At 42.0% G+C, this 25,515-nt stretch overlaps 1 protein-coding gene across 5 annotated transcripts in view; it reads left to right on the plus strand.

Moving 5' to 3' along the window:
* The window catches only part of tcf4 (transcription factor 4), a 236,508-nt gene that overhangs the window by 184,487 nt on the left and 26,506 nt on the right, over nt 1-25,515 (plus strand). For 4 of the 5 annotated variants that reach the window (XM_072372628.1, XM_072372627.1, XM_072372631.1 and 1 more), the window contains 7 exons: nt 9,695-9,800; nt 12,567-12,715; nt 13,110-13,257; nt 18,368-18,438; nt 18,588-18,666; nt 23,199-23,278; nt 24,082-24,291. In XM_072372628.1, coding sequence (XP_072228729.1) covers nt 9,695-9,800; nt 12,567-12,715; nt 13,110-13,257; nt 18,368-18,438; nt 18,588-18,666; nt 23,199-23,278; nt 24,082-24,291 — 843 coding nt within the window. The remainder of the gene's footprint in view (nt 1-9,694; nt 9,801-12,566; nt 12,716-13,109; nt 13,258-18,367; nt 18,439-18,587; nt 18,667-23,198; nt 23,279-24,081; nt 24,292-25,515) is intronic. The other variant, XM_072372629.1, reaches the window with a different exon arrangement.

Here is a 25,515-nt window from a genome sequence, read left to right on the forward strand (position 1 = left end):
TTGCAGCTGGAAAATAAGGTCCTTTTTTTATTTTCCTTTTATTAGGAGTCAGTAAATGCATCATTCAATGAGAAATCCGATTGGTCAGTGAATGCACCTCGCACACAGCCTCAGAAACTGTCCTGAAGTGGTGATGCTGCTGTTTGGGTCTCTGATTCCACTGAACCCACATGCTGACAGCAACCTGAAGGTAGCTTGTTGCCAGGACTGCTCCGGTTCAAGTTCAATTTGCACTTAAGAGTCGGTCCTCATTGAATCACGAGGCCCGACAAACTGAGCTGCCGCGCTTGTAGCATCTCTCTGGTTTTATCAAGCCTTCACAGCACTTCTTCGGCACTTTTATATTTGGAAATGAGAAAAAAAGACCTAAAATCTCTTCTTTTGGACATAGAACAAATACCTCTGTCCAGGACTTCTGGTCACGGAGGGAAAAGGCACAATTCATGGTCACCGCTGACTGAAAATGACAAGACAAAAGCTAGATAAGTAGAAATAAACAGGTTGGAATGGACCAGGAAGACATCGATCCAGCTTCCTTTTGTGTCTCAGCTGGAATCCAAAGGCAGGGTTTCTGTTTCTGCTCGTCTGGGTGGTTTCATCTTAATGACAGGGCTCGCTTTTTATTGTCAAAAGTCATGTAGAAATACACTATTCTTCAGATAATAACAGTACATTTGTTTTGACATGTTCCTTTAAACCACAGGTTTTTCTGTTAGAATCCAGCTGAGTTATGGAAAAGAGCCTTTTGAGAAAGTTACTGAACGGACATATAGTCCAGTGGTCGGCGTTATTTCTGTGGCTTGTGGTCCATCTGTTAAAATTCAAATTACAACCCAGTTGAGACTTTCTCTGATTGGCTGTGAGCTGACTGTGGGAAATGCTCATGCTTCCACGTCTGTGTGTGTGCGACTGCAGGAAATAAGGTTGTTATTGTGCCTCTCGGCATTCTTCAGACTTGAACACACTCTGCACCTGTCCCTGTCTGTCTGCAACACACGTGCACGAGCACGAGCAAATCCCAGCCTTTCGTCAGCAACACATTCAGTGGGAAAATATGCCTGAAATGCATGAGACATAACAGGGTCAACACGAGCACAGGTGCGTGTTTCAGTGTGTTTCTGCATGCTTGTGCAGGCTTTGGGTCAATAAATGTGGTTTTATGATCAGAGCAGAGATCCAGCTCTCAAAGGGGAGCAGGAGGAGGAAGTTAGAGGGGCTTTTGGTCCAGTCCTGATGACTTCTGCAGACTCTGCAGTGTGTTTGTGTGAAACGGAGGGATTTGGATGTGTTCACATGTGCCAGGTGCATTGTGGGACGGCAGCAGCCTCTCCGAGCAGCTTACATCTGTGAACTCAAGGTTGTGTGCGTGCACGTTGTGCGCGTGCACGTTGTGGGGTGTGTCCTGATGGCAGCAGCTGACTCCCACAGTTCCCAGTGTTCCTCAGATGTTCTGATGGCCGTCTCTCGGCGCCTCGCTGTTCTCAGGAAGTAAGCCGAGCCGATAACTATTTGGTTACTTTTACTCACAAAGTGCGGCGCTATATGTGCTTTATTTAGTTTAGTTTAGTAGGCGTTGTGCTGACATCAACAATTCAATTCAACTTTATTTATAAAGCGCCAGATTACAACAATTGTCATCTCAAGGCACTTAAATAATAAAGTCCAATTCAAGCCAATTGGAATTCAATTCATTGTAATCATAATCCAATTAATTCATATGGAGCCAATTCAAAAATAATATCCGAGCTAAGGAAACCAACAGATTGGACCGAAACTTGTCTTCAGTCCAATCTCCCGTCCTGAGCCTGAGGGACTGTGGAAAGGAACGACTCCCTTTAACAGGAAGAAACCTCTGGCAGAACCAGGACCAGGAAGAAACCTCTGACAGAACCAGGAAGAAACCTCTGGCAGAACCAGACTCAGGAAGAAACCTCTGGCAGAACCAGAACCAGGAAGAAACCTCTGACAGAACCAGGAAGAAACCTCTGGCAGAACCAGACTCAGGAAGAAAGCTCTGGCAGAACCAGAACCAGGAAGGGTGGCCATCCGCCTGGACCAGCTGGGGTTTGAGAAGACAGAAAAGAGGGAAAAGAGGAGGAAAAACACCATAACACCATTCAAAGGATACCTGCTGGAACAGGGAAACACAAGTTAATAACCACAATAATGTCACATGGACATAAAATCATTTAGAAATTAAACAGGAGGAAAAGAGAGCAAAGTGAGGAAAGGTGGGACAGATACACAGAACAGTCAACAGCCCCCCCCAACCAGTGGTCAGGGCCCACCTCCAACATGTGAACAACAACAGAGTCTGGACCAAATTGTTTGCTGGTGTTAGTGTGTCAAAGTGGCTCAAAGTAACCGGATTCAATGAGTGTGAGGAGCTGAAAGTGGCAGCAAAGGCTCTTATTCTCAGTGGGAATAACTGCCAAAGACAAAGGTTAGCGTTAAATAAAGGTTTGAGTCCGCCTCAGCCTGATGTCATTGGTCATAAATCACAAGTTATCTGGAAAAGCCGCATTCTGGGCTGAAAATGACGTAAAAATGACGTGTTTGTTAGTTTTCAGTTCACATAACGGCGCGGGACAGTTAAAGGAAATCAGACATAAAAGCAGAAAGCATGAGGTTTTCGTTTGACTGAAACCTTTTTAAGCTGTTTTCTGTTTTTAATGATTTCTCTGGAGGAGTGTGGGAAGTGAGATGATACTTTTTATAATGCCCCCCAGTGTTTTTTCCCATCTCCGTCTTTTATTCCTTCTGCATTTCATCACCAGGTTTGTTTTGAACACATCTGGGCAGCATCCATATGCAAATGCTTTGCAGTTAACAGGGCAACCCGTGTCTTTAGTCTGAGGGATGGAGGCGGATTAGGTGAAGCCGCAGAGTGTTTTCTTTATTTCGCTGTGAATCAGTGTGGGACGCGGAGTGAGAAGAGCGCTTTGAACAGCTGTTCCAGGGTCTGCGTCATGCAGCGCCAGCTAGCGTCATGGCTGAGTGTTTCGCACGCTATGCACATGCACGCTATGCACATGCACGCACAGAGGCGTGCACGGAGGCATGCTGCGGGGACGCCCAGTCGCAGGCATGACCAGACTCAGACTCAGGCTCAGTGTTGGCTTTCAGCCGCTGTGTTGCTGAGGAGAAGCCTCACCTGGTCTCTGGTGTTGCTACATGTTTGCTGCATGTTTGCTACATATTTGCTACATGTTTGCTACATGTTTGCTGCATGTTTGCTACATGTTTGCTACATGTTTGCTACATGTTTGCTGCATGTTTGCTACATGTTTGCTGCTTGTTTGCTGCATGTTTGCTACATGTTTTCTACATGTTTGCTGCATGTTTGCTGCATGTTTGCTACATGTTTGCTACATATTTGCTACATGTTTGCTACATGTTTGCTACATGTTTGCTACATGTTTGCTGCATGTTTGCTACATGTTTGCTGCTTGTTTGCTGCATGTTTGCTGCATGTTTGCTACATGTTTGCTGCATGTTTGCTACATGTTTGCTACATGTTTACTGCATGTTTGCTACATGTTTTCTACATGTTTGCTACATGTTTTCTACATGTTTGCTGCATGTTTGCTGCATGTTTGCTACATGTTTGCTACATATTTGCTACATGTTTGCTACATGTTTGCTGCATGTTTGCTACATGTTTGCTACATATTTGCTACATGTTTACTGCATGTTTGCTACATGTTTATTGCATGTTTGCTGCATGTTTGCTACATGTTTATTGCATGTTTGCTACATGTTTATTGCATGTTTGCTACATGTTTGCTACATGTTTGCTGCATGTTTGCTACATGTTTGCTACATGTTTATTGCATGTTTGCTACATGTTTGCTACATGTTTGCTACATGTTTGCTGCATGTTTGCTACATGTTTGCTACATGTTTACTGCATGTTTGCTACATGTTTTCTACATGTTTGCTACATGTTTTCTACATGTTTGCTACATGTTTGCTACATGTTTGCTACATGTTTGCTGCATGTTTGCTGCATGTTTGCTACATGTTTACTGCATGTTTGTTGCATGTTTGCTACATGTTTGCTGCATGTTTGCTACATGTTTGCTACATGTTTGCTACATGTTTGCTGCATGTTTGCTACATGTTTGCTACATGTTTGCTGCATGTTTGCTGCATGTTTGCTACATGTTTGCTACATGTTTGCTGCATGTTTGCTACATGTTTGCTTCATGTTTGCTGCATGTTTGCTACATGTTTGCTACATGTTTGCTACATGTTTGCTACATGTTTGCTGCATGTTTGCTACATGTTTGCTGCATGTTTGCTACATGTTTTCTACATGTTTGCTGCATGTTTGCTACATGTTTGCTGCATGTTTGCTACATGTTTGCTACATGTTTGCTGCATGTTTGCTACATGTTTGCTACATGTTTGCTGCATGTTTGCTACATGTTTGCTACATATTTGCTGCATGTTTGCTACATATTTGCTACATGTTTATTGCATGTTTGCTACATGTTTGCTACATGTTTGCTACATGTTTGCTGCATGTTTGCTACATGTTTGCTGCAGAGTTTCAACCAGAGCTTTGTGCTGTTAGTCATCAAACTGGTCTGACTGGTAGGGGAACACTGGGAACTGTGGGAGTCGTAGTGGAGAGGCTGGAGGTGCTGTGGTCACCAGTAAAAGCTTTGCTCTCACATCATTTGACCAAACTGACCTCTGAAAGGTGCTCCAGCTGCAGCTCTCCACCAGGGTCCATGAAAATCTGCTCTGTGACTCATGCAGAATCTGGTTAGCAGTAGATCAGGCACAGTGCCCCCCCCCAGCTTGGTGTTGGGGGTAAATGATTGGAAAAAATCTGAAAAAGCTTTCTTTTCATTTAAAAAATACAATGTGTAAAACACATCTATTTTCAGCTGCATTTGAATAAGCTTGATTTTCAAAACATATTTTAACTCCTGATTTTATCTATTGTTCTTATTTCTTTCTTCTGTTTAAATTTTAAATCCTGCTTTTTATTTCTTCTGTTTTAATGTCTCTGTAAAGCACTTTGAATCCCCTTGTTGTTGAATTGTTGCCTTGCCAACTTGCCTTATTTTTCATAAAGTGATGGATTTAAACTGTTGCCATGCTCGACTTGGGAATATGTTGTCATTGAGTTGTAGCTTTAACTCTTTTTATCAACACTTTTAAATCTAAATACTGTTTTTCTGCCTGAATAAGGGTCAGACTTGGGAATATGTTTTCATTGAGTTGTAGTTTTAACTCTTTTTATGAACACTTTTAAACCTAAATACTGTTTTTCTGCCTGAATAAGGGTCAGACTTGGGAATATGTTGTCATTGAGTTGTAGCTTTAACACCTTTTATGAACACTTTTAAACCTAAATACTGTTTTTCTGCCTGAATAAGGGTCAGACTTGGGAATATGTTGTCATTGAGTTGTAGCTTTAACTCTTTTTATGAACACTTTTAAACCTAAATACTGTTTTTCTGCCTGAATAAGGGTCAGACTTGGGAATATGTTGTCATTGAGTTGTAGCTTTAACTCTTTTTATCAACACTTTTAAACCTAAATACTGTTTTTCTGCCTGAATAAGGGTCAGACTTGGGAATATGTTGTCATTGAGTTGTAGCTTTAACACCTTTTATGAACACTTTTAAACCTAAATACTGTTTTTCTGCCTGAATAAGGGTCAGACTTGGGAATATGTTGTCATTGAGTTGTAGCTTTAACTCTTTTTATGAACACTTTTAAACCTAAATACTGTTTTTCTGCCTGAATAAGGGTCAGACTTGGGAATATGTTGTCATTGAGTTGTAGCTTTAACTCTTTTTATGAACACTTTTAAACCTAAATACTGTTTTTCTGCCTGAATAAGGGTCAGACTTGGGAATATGTTGTCATTGAGTTGTAGCTTTAACTCTTTTTATCAACACTTTTAAACCTAAATACTGTTTTTCTGCCTGAATAAGGGTCAGACTTGGGAATATGTTGTCATTGAGTTGTAGCTTTAACACCTTTTATGAACACTTTTAAACCTAAATACTGTTTTTCTGCCTGAATAAGGGTCAGACTTGGGAATATGTTGTCATTGAGTTGTAGCTTTAACTCTTTTTATGAACACTTTTAAACCTAAATACTGTTTTTCTGCCTGAATAAGGGTCAGACTTGGGAATATGTTTTCATTGAGTTGTAGTTTTAACTCTTTTTAGGAACACTTTTAAACCTAAATACTGTTTTTCTGCCTGAATAAGGGTCAGACTTGGGAATATGTTGTCATTGAGTTGTAGCTTTAACTCTTTTTATGAACACTTTTAAACCTAAATACTGTTTTTCTGCCTGAATAAGGGTCAGACTTGGGAATATGTTGTCATTGAGTTGTAGCTTTAACTCTTTTTATGAACACTTTTAAACCTAAATACTGTTTTTCTGCCTGAATAAGGGTCAGACTTGGGAATATGTTGTCATTGAGTTGTAGCTTTAACTCTTTTTATGAACACTTTTAAACCTAAATACTGTTTTTCTGCCTGAATAAGGGTCAGACTTGGGAATATGTTGTCATTGAGTTGTAGCTTTAACTCTTTTTATCAACACTTTTAAACCTAAATACTGTTTTTCTGCCTGAATAAGGGTCAGACTTGGGAATATGTTGTCATTGAGTTGTAGCTTTAACACCTTTTATGAACACTTTTAAACCTAAATACTGTTTTTCTGCCTGAATAAGGGTCAGACTTGGGAATATGTTGTCATTGAGTTGTAGCTTTAACTCTTTTTATGAACACTTTTAAACCTAAATACTGTTTTTCTGCCTGAATAAGGGTCAGACTTGGGAATATGTTGTCATTGAGTTGTAGCTTTAACTCTTTTTATGAACACTTTTAAACCTAAATACTGTTTTTCTGCCTGAATAAGGGTCAGACTTGGGAATATGTTGTCATTGAGTTGTAGCTTTAACTCTTTTTATCAACACTTTTAAACCTAAATACTGTTTTTCTGCCTGAATAAGGGTCAGACTTGGGAATATGCTGTCATTGAGTTGTAGCTTTAACTCTTTTTATGAACACTTTTAAACCTAAATACTGTTTTTCTGCCTGAATAAGGGTCAGACTTGGGAATATGTTGTCATTGAGTTGTAGCTTTAACTCTTTTTATCAACACTTTTAAACCTAAATACTGTTTTTCTGCCTGAATAAGGGTCAGACTTGGGAATATGTTGTCATTGAGTTGTAGTTTTAACACCTTTTATGAACACTTTTAAACCTAAATACTGTTTTTCTGCCTGAATAAGGGTCAGACTTGGGAATATGTTGTCATTGAGTTGTAGCTTTAACACCTTTTATGAACACTTTTAAATCTAAATACTGTTTTTCTGCCTGAATAAGGGTCAGACTTGGGAATATGTTGTCATTGAGTTGTAGCTTTAACTCTTTTTATCAACACTTTTAAACCTAAATACTGTTTTTCTGCCTGAATAAAGGTCAGACTTGGGAATATGTTGTCATTGAGTTGTAGCTTTAACTCTTTTTATGAACACTTTTAAACCTAAATACTGTTTTTCTGCCTGAATAAGGGTCAGACTTGGGAATATGCTGTCATTGAGTTGTAGCTTTAACTCTTTTTATGAACACTTTTAAACCTAAATACTGTTTTTCTGCCTGAATAAAGGTCAGACTTGGGAATATGTTGTCATTGAGTTGTAGTTTTAACACCTTTTATGAACACTTTTAAACCTAAATACTGTTTTTCTGCCTGAATAAGGGTCAGACTTGGGAATATGTTGTCATTGAGTTGTAGCTTTAACACTTTTTATGAACACTTTTAAACCTAAATACTGTTTTTCTGCCTGAATAAGGGTCAGACTTGGGAATATGTTGTCATTGAGTTGTAGCTTTAACTCTTTTTATGAACACTTTTAAACCTAAATACTGTTTTTCTGCCTGAATAAGGGTCAGACTTGGGAATATGTTGTCATTGAGTTGTAGCTTTAACACTTTTTATGAACACTTTTAAACCTAAATACTGTTTTTCTGCCTGAATAAGGGTCAGACTTGGGAATATGTTGTCATTGAGTTGTAGCTTTAACACCTTTTATGAACACTTTTAAACCTAAATACTGTTTTTCTGCCTGAATAAGGGTCAGACTTGGGAATATGTTGTCATTGAGTTGTAGCTTTAACTCTTTTTATGAACACTTTTAAACCTAAATACTGTTTTTCTGCCTGAATAAGGGTCAGACTTGGGAATATGTTGTCATTGAGTTGTAGCTTTAACTCTTTTTATGAACACTTTTAAACCTAAATACTGTTTTTCTGCCTGAATAAGGGTCAGACTTGGGAATATGTTGTCATTGAGTTGTAGTTTTAACACCTTTTATGAACACTTTTAAACCTAAATACTGTTTTTCTGCCTGAATAAGGGTCAGACTTGGGAATATGTTGTCATTGAGTTGTAGCTTTAACACCTTTTATGAACACTTTTAAATCTAAATACTGTTTTTCTGCCTGAATAAGGGTCAGACTTGGGAATATGTTGTCATTGAGTTGTAGCTTTAACACCTTTTATGAACACTTTTAAATCTAAATACTGTTTTTCTGCCTGAATAAGGGTCAGACTTGGGAATATGTTGTCATTGAGTTGTAGTTTTAACACCTTTTATGAACACTTTTAAACCTAAATACTGTTTTTCTGCCTGAATAAGGGTCAGACTTGGGAATATGTTGTCATTGAGTTGTAGTTTTAACACCTTTTATGAACACTTTTAAACCTAAATACTGTTTTTCTGCCTGAATAAGGGTCAGACTTGGGAATATGTTGTCATTGAGTTGTAGCTTTAACACTTTTTATGAACACTTTTAAACCTAAATACTGTTTTTCTGCCTGAATAAGGGTCAGACTTGGGAATATGTTGTCATTGAGTTGTAGTTTTAACACCTTTTATGAACACTTTTAAACCTAAATACTGTTTTTCTGCCTGAATAAGGGTCAGACTTGGGAATATGTTGTCATTGAGTTGTAGCTTTAACACCTTTTATGAACACTTTTAAATCTAAATACTGTTTTTCTGCCTGAATAAGGGTCAGACTTGGGAATATGTTGTCATTGAGTTGTAGTTTTAACTCTTTTTATGAACACTTTTAAACCTAAATACTGTTTTTCTGCCTGAATAAGGGTCAGACTTGGGAATATGTTGTCATTGAGTTGTAGCTTTAACACTTTTTATGAACACTTTTAAACCTAAATACTGTTTTTCTGCCTGAATAAGGGTCAGACTTGGGAATATGTTGTCATTGAGTTGTAGCTTTAACTCTTTTTATGAACACTTTTAAATCTAAATACTGTTTTTCTGCCTGAATAAGGGTCAGACTTGGGAATATGTTGTCATTGAGTTGTAGCTTTAACTCTTTTTATGAACACTTTTAAATCTAAATACTGTTTTTCTGCCTGAATAAGGGTCAGACTTGGGAATATGTTGTCATTGAGTTGTAGTTTTAACTCTTTTTATGAACACTTTTAAACCTAAATACTGTTTTTATGCCTGAATAAGGGTCAAACGAATAAAAAAAGTAAACAAACATGTAGATAAATACGTAGAGTTTGGTTTAATCTGGACTAAGTGGGGAGAAGAAATGGTGATGATCAGCTGTCTGAAGTGGAAACTGACTCAATGGAAAGTGTGATTTCTGCGTGACGCTCTGTTTCTGTGTTGCAGGTGTACGCTCCGTCTGCCAGTACAGCCGACTACAACAGGGACTCACCGGGTTATCCCTCCTCCAAACCTCCCAGTGCTGGATTCCCAAGTTCCTTCTTCATGCCAGGTACTCGCACTCAAGTTCTGTCTTTCATCAAGCCTCCCACCACAGATTCCTGAGCACTGTGATGTTACCGGATAGCTGAGCAACACCAATTCCCCGAGGCTGGAAGTTGCTCCTTTACCAAAAGAAAACAGCGTTGCTGCTCTGAAACACTTCAAATTCAGGAGATCCGCGTCCTTTCTCTCTCGCCTCGGCCTAAAGCAGCGGGGTCCCCGTGCACGCTCCCCCCAAAGAGGATGTAAAGATTAGATTTGCACAGGATCAGTTGCTGCTAATACACACTGAGCTACGCTGGCTGTCAGGTCCCCGTTTCTGAGAGCATTCATGAACGAGTTCGCCTATAACTGCCTTTTAAATCAGAACCTCACAGACACATCAGCTTTCTACAGCAGGGGGGTCAAACTCAAATACACAGGGGGCCGAAATTTTAAACTGAACAAAGCCGCGGGCCGAGGTTGAACAAATGAACCTTTTAATATGGAGCCCAACAAGTTTTGATGTAACAATGAATACTGAACAAGCAAGGCTTAACTTTAAAGTCCAGGGGTGTGAAATTGAGTTGCTAATAATAATAATAAAAACATATCAATAGCATATTAAATTAGATTAAAATAAAAATGTAATGCCTCCTTTCTGTTTGCAGCCTTCTGATTTATGTCAAAATTAGCTTCTTACACAGGCTAATAAATGTGAAAATAAAATAACATAAACCTCTTTTCATCTCCTTTCTGGCTCCTTTGAGCTGTGTCCAGGTCCTTATATTTGTCCTGGTGTTTCGTTTCATAGTGTCGTCTAATATTATATCCTTAGTTACTCCTTAGTTACTCCTTAGTTACTCCTTAGTCACTCCTTAGTTACTCCTTAGTTACTCCTTAGTTACTCCTTAGTTACTCCTTAGTTACTGACGCTTTGGCTCCACAAACAAGCCAAACTGGTCTGTCTTTTACATAAACAGATATTCTGTCTCCCACCTGTCCAGAAAAGTTCTATTTTCTGCCTTTCTTTTGGCCATTTTTTGGTAGGTAACAGTGACAGCTGTGGTTTGAGGTCAAAGTGTGGTCTGGGGGAGAGGCGGGGGGCACAAGAAGACCGCTAGCATAGATGCTACTGACACAGAGGAGGGGGCATGTCTGCCTCTGTCCTAATTGACGCGCCAAAACTACAGCAGAGCATTATGGCCTTTGTAGTATAAGCGGTGTTACAGCGCTGCCGCCGTATAATACTGGCGGCCAGCTCTAATATTAATTTGAAATTGCCTCGCGGGCCAAATATAATTACACTGCGGGCCAAATTTGGCCCGCGGGCCAGAGTTTGACACCTATGTTCTGCAGCGTGCCCATCGAGCTGAAGCAGAGGATCTGAGGAGCTCAACCATGCATTGGAAAGCATGGCAGAAAACATGAGATGACAGTTTAGCCGTACGGAAATGACCTTCCACCTTTGCTAATGCACGAGCATTAGCCCTAAAATCATCAACAGCTGTTCAGCCGCCTGAACTGAACCTGAACTAACCAGCAGCTTCATATGCAATCAGGACTGATGTTCAGGTGCTTAAACGAGTGCGGAATACGAGGCATCCCAAAGGGTCAGTGTGGCCCGGGACTTCATGGCGTTTGTCTGGTGATTCGACCACCGGATGCACAACGGCGTAAATGCTTCACTGAGGCCAGCATAGAGCAGGGATGTCAAACTCCGGTCCCTGAGGGCCGCTGTCCGGCAGGTTTTAGACGTTTCCCTGCTTCAACGCACCTGAATCAGATCGATGCATCATTAGCAGAACTTAACAATCTTTCAAAGAGATCCATTTGATCTGAATCAGGTGTGTTGAAGCAGGGAAACGTCTAAAACCTGCAGGACAGCGGCCCTCCAGGACCGGACTTTGACATATGTGGCATAGAGAGTCTCTGTGTAAGACTCCTCTGCAGCTTAGCTTTGAGGAACTTTATGTCTTTTACTTCTGTGTGTTCAGACCAGATGAAGGTAAAAAAACAAAATTTTACTGTTTAAAAGCTCATATTTACCCCCCCCCCACGCACCTCTCAGTGTCTTTCACCTACATTCATCATGTTAAATACACTGAATAATCTCAGAATAGTCGCAGGAATCGTGTTTGTCCGGCAGACGTCTGCGTTATCCGAGTTCTTCTTTATTTCTTAAGCTGAAGAAGGGAACCAGGTGTCCCATTTCCATGGGTGCTCTCTGAAATCAGGTTACTGCACAAAGTGGGTCACATTACTGAACTGTAAGTGTGCACTGAGTCACAGGAAGGTCTGACAGCAGAGAGAAAACTTCACCTTGTTACTGATTCACAGCACATATTCTCCTCCTACAGCTGGAGCTCGTATTTATATGTAGAGGAAGAATAAATGACGTTTTCTGCCTTTGTAGGAAAATGCAGGTTAATTTTCTTGTCAAACGCTCTTGAATAATGGCAGGAGTCGCTCGTGGTGATGAAATGAGATGGAAGGAAGTTGTAGTAGTCATATTACTTCAGTGGTATGGATGTGGGCCAACTTCCAACAGATGTGACACAGCTTCACACCACATCGGCCTGAACGGATGACCCTGAACGCAACACTTTTTCATTCATTTTCTCAGCCACACATCACTCTGAAACACTCAAAGTAGACTTGAAATGCACACTTACACAGGTATTCAAGCACCATCCCATAAATGAAAGAGACTGGAGCCTGTTATGGATGATATAGAAGTTATTTTTGAATAACGATGTGTCTCTCAGCCGTGGTTTTTTCTGTGTGCGCCCGTCAGATGGTCACCACAGCGGTGATCCCTGGAGCAGCAGCAGTAGCAGCATGAGCCAGCAGGGTTACCACGGCAGCATGCTGGGGGGCGGGAACTCGGCCCACGGCCCCTCCCAGAGCTCCTCCTACTGCGGGATTCACCCTCACGACAGACTGGTGAGCCGAGGTGTCACTCACAATGTATCCAAGCACTGGGGTCTGTTTCGGGACCCAAAAAGTTTTGTTTTGTGTTATTCCTGCAACTTTATGTCCAAACCATCGGTTGCATCTGTCAGTTTTCACTGATTTATTGAAGGCATTTAACATGCTGCGTCGTTCCACTTCCTCTCAGTTGGCTGAATGTGCTTAATTGTGTGTACGCTCACACATGGTTGTGCACGTTTCCACATCTGGACACAAGACACACATTTCTAAATTCCGCTCGTATGCAGAGCTGTAAATCTGTCATTGGATGATAACTCTCCAAAAATACCCTGAATAACTGTCCAGTTACCAGTCTCCATGTCTCTCTCCTGTTCATTTCTAACTTCCATCTCCCATCTCTCTGCAGAGCTACCCTTCACACTCGTCTGCAGATATCAACTCCAGCCTTCCCCCCATGTCCAGTTTCCACAGAGGGGGGGGCAGTGGGGGCGGAGCCAATCACTACAGCACCGCCTCCTGTACGGCCCCCACCAACGGCACAGACACCGCCATGGGTGAGATGCGTATAGAAAGCAAAGATCACTGTTCCAGTCTGCTGTTTTAGCTCCTATTCCTCCGCCATGCAATGCAGTTGCTACCTAGCAACCATTTCGACACTTTTAGTAAAATGTGTTATTTTACCTCTGCTTCATAATCACTTTAAAGAAGCTACAGCTTTTCATCTCACCGTGAATTTCTTTATCGGTTAATACTTTAGGATTAGCTTAAAATCACCTTTGTGTTTGGTGCTCTTAGCGTCTTAGCTAAGATCGCTAAACAGTCGTAGCTAGGATGCTAACAGTGTTAGCACTGGATTACAGTCCATGCATGTTCACACTGTCATCGTGAGCATGTTAGCGCCCTGATGATAGCATTTAACTCAGTCCGAAGCTGCTCTTGTTGGGTTATTTTTTTCTTCTGTTAACTGATCTCAGAGCTGTAGACTTCAGACTTCAGACTTCAGACTTCAGACTGGACCTGGAACTTACTTTGACTTGACCACCCGACTTGACGTCACCCTTTAAGGTGAAAACATTCAGCCTCAGACCTCTGACTTCCTGATTCAGGTGACCTTAAAGACTCGCAGCTTAACTTCACAGTTTGAGTGAAACTAAAGGACTTTTGGCCCAACAGGCATTTATTTAAAAACATTTAAAAGCTCTGCTGTATGTAAAACTTAAATTGTGATTCCTTTATTTCTGTTACATGTTGATTGGTGATGATTTGGACACACTTGCTGCTGTGCTTTGGTTTTGAAGCTGAAAGAATTCACAGATGCAGTTTAACTTTTCCACTACTGTTAATCAGATATTAGGACTTGGCTTGTTGAGATGAACAGGTTGGACAGATGAGTCGCCAGACAGTGTCACTAAATCCTGGCAGAAGAAGAGACCACCACCAGAAGCCATCATTTTACGGAGCTCCAGTCGATCAGAGGGCTAAGATCTCCTCATCCTCCCTGATAAATCTGATGTTTTTCATATTTGAGCTGAAGCTTTGGTGGGAATCCACCACCTTCTGTTAGATTGCCAGGTATAGCAGGCGGCTGCTCAGAGAAGGTAAACGCTAGGTTTTCACCTTATTATCAGTCCACATGGTTTGAATAATCCATGTTTCTGGACTGTTTGTGTCCAGAAATGAGCAGCGGTATCATTTCCTGCCAAAAGAAGAAAGGAAATTATGTTCCACTTTCTCACTCTCATTATTTTTGACATTTAATTGGAACAGTTAGCTTGTTTGGTTAGCATTTTTATTTAGGGCCATCGGAGATCAAACTCAGATGGTTTAAAGCTCTTAGAAACAGAACGTCTTTGTCCTGGACAGGCAAAAACACAATCTGAGCAAACTCAGAGGAACACTTGACTCAACCTTAACATCACTTACACACAACCTCTCACACACACACACAGCAGGCCATGTGGACCGCTTGCTTTGAGTCCCATAGAGCAAATAGTAGAGCAATAAGAAACACATTGAAAGTTTGTTTTCTTGGGAAATCATCTCCAACATTCCACAATATGTCTCACACACACACACACACACAATCCAGAGCAGATGAGTGTAAACACAAGATGAAGCTAATAAAAAACATGGTGCTGTTGTTTAAATGAAAGCATGTGACACACATGAACACTTAAACACGGACGGAAAGTGTTTACAGTTTGTTCTTTTCTGCCACACTCGGGTTTAGATGCGGATTCGTGTCGGGTACAGCTGATGCCAGCGAGGGATGTACACTATGGCGTAACCACGCATTCTTTGGGGGGGTCGTGTCCCCCCCCAATATTGAGAAAATACCAACCTGTCCCCCCCAATATACAGAAGAAAATATGTAAAATGCATGTTCTCCTTTTATGAACCCTGTCAAGGGATCGGTCTCTTGTTATGTCTTATTTATTTTCAATTTATTTCCGTGTGTTACCGTGGTAACGGCTGCGCCGCGGTCGCCGTTGTTGATGCTAACACTCCAGTCAATGACAGTGACCCACCGGGCGCGCATGCGTGTGTTACCATGGGAACGTAACGGCTGCGCCGCCGTCTCAGCAGCGGCTCTCCTTATCTTTACGTTGGACTTCTACTTTTGACAGAGCAGATTGTTCCAGAACAGGAAATCCAACACAGAATCAACAAAATAAACTTCCGCCCCCTTTCAAAATAAAACAACTTAAAACAAAAATAACATTAGACTATTAGACTTTTCATTGTTAATGCACATTTTGAGACATTGACACAATAGAAATGAACCTGGACTTAAAAGTCCTCGGCACATTTTTTGTTAAAGGAAAAGTCTGTAATTTGTTACATCATTAGTTGTCCTTATTAAAATATTTCCATAAACATGCTTTGGGTATTTGGTCGTTTTCCATTGGAAGCTGTCCTATTTGCTACAGAACTACTGGAAGAGCATAATTGTAATTGGTAGGTGTGTTTAAGGTCAGTAAACAGTAAGCAGCTAACCAAAACAAAGTGGGGGGGCAGTCACTGTCTCGGAGAAATTACACTATTCCTTTAGATGTGAACTTACATGGTCAATGTAGTCCTCTAAACTATGTTCTAAATGTCCAATTTTTCATATATAAATAAAGAATTGTAGATAATGCACTCAACAATTTTGTTTTTCTTGGACCCCCCCAATGTCTAAACCATGGGTCGGGAACCTTTTTGACTAAGAGAGCCATGAAAGCAAAAAATTTGGAAATTTATTTCAATGAGAGCCATATGATATATTTTAAAAGTGAATTCAACTAAATGTCAGTATAATAAGCCTCTGAATTTATTAGCATATTATATTAGCATATTATTTATTAGCATACTCGCCATCTGTGAATGGTTTTCCGTTCCTCACTATTGCTAAAGATCCAGCTAAGCTAGCAGAATTATAGCCACCTCGCCGGGTTGCTGCTGGCTGCTTGTACCCTGCTCTGTAGCTCTAGCTTGTACCCTGCTCAGTAGCTCTAGCTTGTACCCTGCTCAGTAGCTCTAGCTTGTACCCTGCTCAGTAGCTCTAGCTTGTACCCTGCTCAGTAGCTCTAGCTTGTACCCTGCTCAGTAGCTCTAGCTTGTACCCTGCTCAGTAGCTCTAGCTTGTACCCTGCTCAGTAGCTCTAGCTTGTACCCTGCTCAGTAGCTCTAGCTTGTACCCTGCTCAGTAGCTCTAGCTTGTACCCTGCTCAGTAGCTCTAGCTTGTACCCTGTTCAGTAGCTCTAGCTTGTACCCTGCTCAGTAGCTCTAGCTTGTACCCTGCTCAGTAGCTCTTGGCACGCTTTCTTTCTGCTGTCTCCTGCCGGGTTTTTTGATGCAAAGGTAGCATGGCGCGTGTCGAAGTGCCGCTTTACATTCGACCGTTTCATCGATGTAATTTTGTCTTTGCAAATTAGACACACCGCAGAATTTGCTATCTCCACAAAGGCGAATTCTTCAGTCCATTCGGGGGCCTGAAATGTACGATACTCCTCATCTTTTTTTCTTCGTCGAAGGGTTAGCTTTGAGCTAATGAGCGAGCAGACTGATTCAAAAGGGGGTGTTTACCTGTTTTACGCTGCCAACGTAGTCCAGTATCATCCAGTTAAAATAATGGACAATTGCTCCTGCAGCCCTGAACAGGACATGAAAAATCGATGGATGGATTAAAACCAGTGAGAATATTTACTTTTATCTGCGAACCAGATGCAGTCATCAAAAGAGCCACACCTGGCTGGCGAGCCATAGGTTCCCGACCCCTGCTCTAAACCACGGTTACGCCCTTGGCTGTACAGAACATGTCGGCGTCAGGTAGCGCTCCTTTAAATCCATTAAGGGATCTGTGATGGCTGATCTTAGAAATCTAGTGATCAGATTCATCCCAGTCCGCACAGATGTTTCCAGCTGTAAAACAGATGCTCATCCACCGAGAAACTGGAAAAACCAACAAAATACTGATTTCATAATGATTTGATCAGTTCAAATGGGATTTATTTCTCAGAAGCAGCGATTGATGCACACAAAAAGACAAACAAAAAATCAGTTTTATCCTCTGAGTGCTCTCCTCTGTTGTGGCTGTAAGCTCCAGTTTATCAAAAAGATTTTCTCCTGCACATGTTCTCAATTATGCACCGAGCGAGGATCCCAGTTTGTGTGTTTGCGTGGAGCAGTAATCCCTGGGATGGTTTACTAGGCCAGTGGTGTGGCATGAGTGAGACGCGAGGCTTTAACCCCAAAGCATATGCTGCTTCCTGTCTGTCTCTCCACCTGTCTGTCTCTCGTCTCTCTAACAGCTTAAAGGAGTCCGGTCCTGCCAATCTCCGTAATGGATTCATTTGCCGTGAAAGGATGTGTTTTTGCGTGTGTGTGTGCGAGCATAAACTTTCCATCTGGGATTCGCTATCAGGAGAGATGAGCTGGGAGCATGTCAGACTGTGCATGTGTGTGTGTGTGGGCGCTCATCTGTTCTTGTGAGGTCACTTCCTTCCTCTTTGGCCTCAGTGCTCGTCAAGTGTGTGAAACACATTTAGTTGTATCCATGCTGTCACACGGTTAAAAACCTGAATGGATTTTCATCAAAGTCCGTTCCTTGTTCCTTGTTCTTGTCACATTTTTCGAATAAAGCACCATTTAAAGGAGTGAATCACTTTGGAGAACAGAGTTATAAGTGAATTCAGCCTCGCTGAGCTCTGATTGGATAATTTGCTCCACTTGGAAACTACCTTAACATTGTTGTGCTTTGAAGTAACACAGCTGAGGAGGAAGCTGTTATATCAGCTTTGTCACGTTATCCAGTTCGAAGCAGTAAATACGAACAGTTCTTTGGAAAAGTCATCAGACTTGAGACTTTGGCACCAACAGAATTAAGTTAGCTGTAGAAAGTGCATTAAAAAAAGCAAGAAACCCTCGTTTTTTACAAGTCAAGTGAGTAAACAAGTCAAAATGATCACGAATTCATTCACAATTCCAGGGAGTTGAACTTCCAGGTGGACGACAACAGCCGATTCTGCCGCTGTTTCCAGACCGAGGCTGTAATTCCCAGTTTTAATGAACATGTTTTGCCGGTTTAGGTGTGGAACGGATGGGCTGAATAATTAAACATGTAGTTAACAACATCCTTATTTACAAGAATACATCCCTCTTTTCCCCTGTGTGTGTCACAGCTAACCGAGCACAGAGCGCAGCAGCCAGCAGCTCTCAAACAGGAGACGCCTTAGGGAAAGCACTTGCATCGGTAACTACGGCACACTCACATGCACACACACATGCACACTCACATGCACACTCACATGCACTCATTCTCTGATCCACTCATTTCTACTCAAGTCTTTTTCAGTGTTGACTTTAATTTGCCACTCTTGACTGTCCTTTTTTTTCCCCCAGATCTACTCTCCAGATCACACGAACAACAGCTTCTCGTCCAATCCCTCGACCCCGGTCGGCTCGCCGCCCTCCCTCACAGGTGAGCAGGTGACACGCACGGCGCCGTGAGCGCACGCCATCGCAGAGCTGATGCTCACAGAAGGAGGAAGCAGAGCCGACTGACTGAACTGAGACCTGTGGGCCCGGTCTTGTTTCAACTGGCCCGAGACTTGACTCAGACTTTCCTAAAGTGACTCTTGACTTGACGGTTTGACTTGAGACATGAGATTTGACTCAAACTCTCTCCGGTGACCTGAGGTGAACGGGCTCGCTCTCGCTTGAAATGACCGCATTTCTTAGACCTGAAAGTTGTAAGTTGAAACTCGAAATCGTTTAATTTTCACCCTCAGACTCAAGAATCACAGAATTAGCTTTAGCTTAACCGGGGGCTCACACCAAAAGCCGCTCACGACGCTCACAACCCGCCGCTTGTACTTCTTCTGCCGCCGGAAGCGGCCAAAAGGGGCGGGGCTTATATGTATAGCAACTAGCAGATATATATAATAATCCATCCATACATCGGTTCCCTCTTTCACCATGGATCGTACTCTGGGCCTTCTTTGTGTTTCTTTGTGTTTGCGCTCTGCCGTTTTCTGCTTTTTTCCACCTTTTTTTCGCCTTTTTTCCCGCCTTCGGAATCCAGATCGGCTCTGATTGGCTGTCGTAGCGTCACTGCTCATTTGCATAAAGTTGAGCCTTTCTCAACTCTTGAAGCTCACAACGCCTTTGGTGTGAGCCCCCGGTTAGCCGTGTGCGCTGCCCTTTGGGTTAAACTGCACTAAGAAGTCCAACTTCTTGCAGCATTTGTTGGAAATCGGAACTTTCAGGTTCCATTTGCATGATTAACACCAATAAGCTGCTGCATCTGTGGATTTTAGGTGATAATCCATGTTCGTGATTTGAACTTGTCACGATGTCTTTAGTCTTCACACCGAGTCATTGGCTGCTGCCTACACACCCTCTGCCCGAGGGTTTCTGCCCACAGATACACAGCTTAACGTAGGACATGAGCTAAATACCAGCAGAGCCCTTCAGTGCAAAAAGACTTCTTTTCTTTATACTTTAGAAAATAGGAATTAGGTGCAGTGAGTCGTCAACATGAATGGAAATTAGGGCTGGGCAATATTAAATTCTTTAATCGCGTTAATCGCACGACTTTCTGTGATTAATCACGATTAATCGCATGATTTTCTGTATTAATCACGATTAATCGCATGATTTTCTGTGATTAATCACGATTAATCGCACGACTTTCTGTGATTAATCACGATTAATCGCATGATTTTCTGTGATTAATCACGATTAATCGCACGACTTTCTGTGATTAATCACGATTAATCGCATGATTTTCTGTGATTAATCACAATTAATCGCATGACTTTTTTTGATTAATCACGATTAATCGCATTGTTATACGCAGAATCCAATAATTAATTCAAAAGTAGCATATAACGCACTTTTATTTATGAGACAATTCAACGTTGCAGTGCTAACAAATAGCTCTGTCGACTGCACCGTCTGGAAGAAATTAAATGAAAGAGGCCAACTAAGAGTTACGTAACCTTCTGTTTTGTTTAGCCCATTTGTTTAGCCCGTTTGTTTAGCCCGCATCATCCGCCATTCTTTTCTTTTCTGGCTGTTTCCTGTGAGCGCCGCAGCAGGAAGCAACATACTAGGCTCGTTCACGATGGACCCTTTCAAAATAAAAGCTGGTGAATAACAGACGTTTACAATAAAATGAATAAATAATAAAAACAGTTTTTATTATTTATCATTAACTAATTAATTCATTAGTTAATGCAAAAATAACGCGTTAATGTGCCCAGCCTTAATGGAAATACAGTTTATAATAATTTTCAAACATTTAAAAGGAGGTTTTTTTGACATGAGACTGGACATGATGACCTGACTTTGACTTTTTTTTAGTTGACAAATGCAGCTCTGGGAAGAAGAAGAAGAAAATAACTAAAGAGATGGAATATAACGGGCTTTTAAACCTGGTCTTTGAAGATTAAAAAGGATTTTTATCATTATTTCTTTTTATCTCTTCGTATAGAAAGACATTAAGAGAATAACGGTCCTCTCCACTCCCCTCTTCCTCTTATTTCCACCACCTACTCGTCCTCTCTGCGGATGCTGTAAGCTGTAGCCGCTCCTTAAAGTGAAAAATGACTTTTCTTAATAATAGTTGTGTTGAATTTGTCTCTAATTGTCGCTGCTACACACACCGTTTGATATTTCTGCGCCGCGCCTCGTGACTGATAGCTTTAATTACGAGCACCACTTCAACAAATCGTTCACAAACCTACCGGCTCTGCAAACACAAGCCCTCTCCCCTCTTCCTCCTCCTCATCATCATTATAGCTGCCTCGGATATTGCCTGCTAAACCTTAATTGGTGTTTATCATTGTGTCAGAGTTACTCCACTTTTTACAAATTAGAAATGAAGCCTATTAGAGCAAACTACATGCAAATTGATATCCAAGGCTAATTCTGTGAGGGTGTTTTACAGCGTTGGACTCGGAATAATTTACGCTGCTGTTTAATACTTATATTTGTATTTGCACATGAATGTACCCAGGTGATTATTCATTAATTAGCATATGGAAATCAGCATGTAATATGAATAAAGGAGAGGGGAGAGAAAGGACTTTGAGACAAAAAGGAAAGACAATAAAAAAAGGAAACGCGCTAATGAGATGAGATCAGAGTTAGAAGGAAGAGATCAGCGATGAGGGCAGCGAGAGGAAAGAGGAGGAGATCTAAGGTGGAATGAAAACAGAGGAAGTAAGAGGAGAGGTGGATAATGAACCTGGAGATTGGAGGGCTTTTCCTGTCTGTACAGCTTCCAGAATAATGCAAAAACATCCGAATATCCACCCAACATAACCTCTGGAATTTGGGAGACTTAAAAAGCTTTTTGCCAGCTGTTAGATTAAACTACAGTAGCTTCCTGCTGTAGTTTCCTTCCCTAACGTAGAGGACAAACCACTTTAAAACTCCTTTCACGCTGATCACATGACGCACTCTGGCCTTAGAAGGAAATTCCAGATACAGTTGCAGAAAAAGCGTCCATCCAAACAACTTGAGGGTCTTCTTTTATCACACTTGTGTGTATTGAGCAAACAGGAAGTCGGCAGACCCAGCTGGCAGGAGTTTCATCCACGCTCCCTGCTTTCTGGACTGCAGACGCTAAGCAGCTGTCATTTAAATGAAAAAAGGTGCCAATCTCATGCTGCAGCCTCCAGTTCAATGCAACAGGGCCCAAAATGGAGGAAGCTAGCTTAGCTCACTAACTGAAGATGTCAGCCCGCTTTGCTCGGTGTTAGCATGAAGTCATCCAGAAAACTTTGGTCCACTCTAACATGGAGATGGCGGCTATGTCAGCTTTATTTTTATAGCACATTTAAAGGCCAAATTGCTTTACAGGATAAATATCTTTCGGTTTTGCTGCTTCTGAAGTTTCTTCCAAAGGAGAATCAGCTGAAAATGTTTTTCTCTCATATTTTTTAACATTAATGGGGACTTTATCGCCATCTACTGGCCCTAATTATTTCCACATTTGTGGGAAATTCTGTGTTTGCATGGAGACATTTAGTCAAACAGGAGAAATAAATCAGTTAAAAAGCATTTGGTGTGGCGCAGTCAAGGCCTGCAAAACATTCGGAGCTTATTGCTGGAAAATAAATCAATGCTAGCTCACAGCTAACAAGCTAACAAGCTCGAGGAGAGTTTCTCTTAAAAACTGACTTAAGTTTATCTTAAAATTGATGTTCAATACATTCATGAGAACACAATGTCAGGGGCACGAGATTAGAAGAAAACTGCAGTGACAGCTACTGTGGTTCGCTAGGACTGCCGCTAGTGCTACCTAGCAAACATTTCAGCTGTTAGCTTGCTAACTGCCACCCTTCCTATCTTATTGCTCATCTTCAGTCTATTGTAAGGGCTTCACACACCAGCCTGTCATCTCACAGCCTCAAATTAATGTAAATTCACACAAGTCGCTGCCTACCTGCTAATGAGACCTGTCAATTCAGACGTAACCCTTCAGAGTGATGAGCAGCACAAAAGCAGCGGCTAACAGACAAAAAGCTTGTTTACTCTGCAGAGGGCCCATGCTAATCAACCACTTGTACCTTTTCCAAGACAAAAGCTTGATATTAGCATTTCTGCGATGAGATATGGCTGCGCTTGTTCTTCATCTCTCCGTCTATTATGTCCGAGTGGATCCGGGAGTGTCCTCGTGTGTAAAGACGTTTTGTCTGCCGGTTGCACCGAGCGGCCTCTTTTTTCAGCATAACAAACAAATGAGACTTGGCTCCAATGCACACAGATATCTCACCATTTTCCACAGGGTCACGAGGGGCTCGATGCGGGAGGTTTCTATCCCAGCATGCACTGCATCTATCAAAGAGCCTGTGCAGATGGAGGAAGTCAGTTTGAGCTAAACGAAAGCAGAAAAAGCCTTTAATACACTTGGACCTTCCCTGCATTTCTTTGTGCTGTCCTCACTTTAATCTGCTCTTGACCTCCTGTCCTGATAATGTCTTCTTCTCTGCTCTCTCCAAGCTGCCAGTTCAGCCGTCTGGTCGAGGAATGGCGGACAGGGAGCATCGTCGCCAAACTACGAGGCTCCACTGCACTCTCTGGTACGCTAAGCTAATGCTAAACTACATACAAGACGTTTTATATATTATATATTACTTTTCTTTGCCAAGATTTTAGGATCTACATTGTAGCTCTAATCATTATACAAACACCTTTTTTTTCTATTCACTGGCAGAAGTTTCACAAATAAAAACCCTTTAAACAATGACGTGAAACTAGCAGCTCTTGGCTTGCGTTTGGGTGAACTGACACTTTAGATGTCTGAAATTTAGAGAAGAAAGCAGATAAATGCAGTGTTTTTCTGCAAAGTTCTGCAGGTTGTGTTGCTTTGCTCGGAGTTGAGTGTCTGTGCTTCTGTGGTAGAGGTTGGGAGAAGATGATCCATCCTTGAGGTAGCTAAGCAACCCCAAACAAAAATGTTTCCACCGCTGAGGTTCTTCTCCTGAAAGTTTTGGCCAAACATGTCTACTGTTAGTGTGTTCGACTCTGTTTTGAAAGGCCTGCTCAAAGTCTAAATGCACTGCAGTGTCGCTCCAGGCCTTTTAAAGACCAAAAGCTCGATGCTGGTACTCCTCCTGTGCAGGTCAAACGTCCACGAAAACAGAACTGTTTTTATCCGTACTTTTTCACTGCCAGACTCTGTAGTTTTAGCTTTAGACGGTGTCTGCTGGGGCCCAAATAAAACCTCAGTAAGATGTCCAGTATCAGGCTTTGGAGAAGGAATACACCAACTGTTTGATAATTAGGCAAAAACCCGTCCAATAAGTTCATATTCTGCGTGATCCCGATGCGTTTTCACCCAAAACCTGCAGCAGGCTTCTCATTTCTGTCTGTTGCTCTGCAGCAAAGTCGCATTGAGGACCGTCTGGAGCGCCTGGACGATGCCATCCACGTGCTGCGGAGCCACGCAGTGGGACCATCGACGGGTATGACCAGCGGCCACAGCGACATGCACAACCTCATCGGGGCTGCGCACACGCACAACGGCGCCATGGGTGCTCTGAGCAGCGGGTACGGGGCGGGCCTGCTGTCGGCCAACAGACACTCTCTCATGGTAGGACCTCAGCGATGATGTGAAAAACATGTTTCCCTGTCCTGAAAAACTAGAGTGACTCGTGGAAACCTGTTCCTGTTTCTAAGCAACGCAGCTGAAAAAACCGATGAGGAGGATAGAGAAGGTCCAAACTGAAGCCATGAAGCCTCGTATTCCATATGCCTTCCATATCCACGACGAAAGGCTTTTTTTTATCAACCTGAAACAATAAACACTGGGAACCAAACAGCTGTGTGACATAAGGAGATGTGGGGAGGTTAGAGAGAAAAAAGCGTGGAATACAGCACAGTATAAACACGTCCAGATGCCTCAACATGTTCTGTCAGACATGCGCTGTTTACATCTGACCTGTGGCTCAAATGAGCTGCTTTCTACCTGTTTCCAGCCCGTCTCTAAAGTTTAGTGCTGATCATCTCTTTCCTTGTGTTTGCTTCCGGTTCTTGATGCTCGTAGAGGGTAAAAACTGAGATTTTCCTCAGCAGTTTAACCTCTGAGAGGCTGACAGGAAGCACGGCGTGTGAGTGGGTGGTGTTGGTATGAAACACGGGTCGCTGGCCAAGTTGTGCACGTTGCAACTCCTCACACTGAAAGCATTGAGCCGCTGGGGAACTTTATTAGTGCTTTACTGATTTTGTGGAATTTCTGTTGAAACTTCAGCTGGATTTGAAGTGAAAAAGTTAAGACGGTAACGCTGGCATAAAGGCGTCAGACGGGCTATCGAGCTGTTTTTATCCTTTTTCACTGCCAGACTCTGTAGTTTTAACTCATTTGTAGCATCGCAGTGTCTGCTGCGGCCCAAATAAAACCTCAGTAAGATGTCCAGTATCAGGCTTTGGAGAAGGAATACACCAACTGTTTGATAATTAGGCAAAACCCGTCCAATAAGTTCATATTCTGCGTGATCCCGATGCGTTTTCAACTGATTTTGTGGAATTTGTGTTGAAACTTCAGCTGGATTTGAAGTGAAAAAGTTAAGACGGTAACGCTGGCATGAAGGCGTCAGACGGGCTAACGAGCTAACTGAGCTAACTCCTCAGAGCATTTCAGTGTGAAGGCAGCCTCGGTAACCCACCCGCTACCCGCTCAGCACCAGACTGCAGGAGGACGCACGGGGCAGCGAGCTGGTGGACACGGTGCAGCCAGATGTTCCTCACAGAAATACATTCCTGTGGTTCCTCCGTCTGGGTTAGATATTATAGCCACTTCAGTGTTTTACGTGATGAT

Source organism: Leuresthes tenuis, unplaced genomic scaffold (assembly GCF_036924035.1).
Source record: "Leuresthes tenuis unplaced genomic scaffold, fLeuTen1.0.hap1 SCAF_19, whole genome shotgun sequence".
NCBI lineage: Eukaryota > Metazoa > Chordata > Actinopteri > Atheriniformes > Atherinopsidae > Leuresthes > Leuresthes tenuis.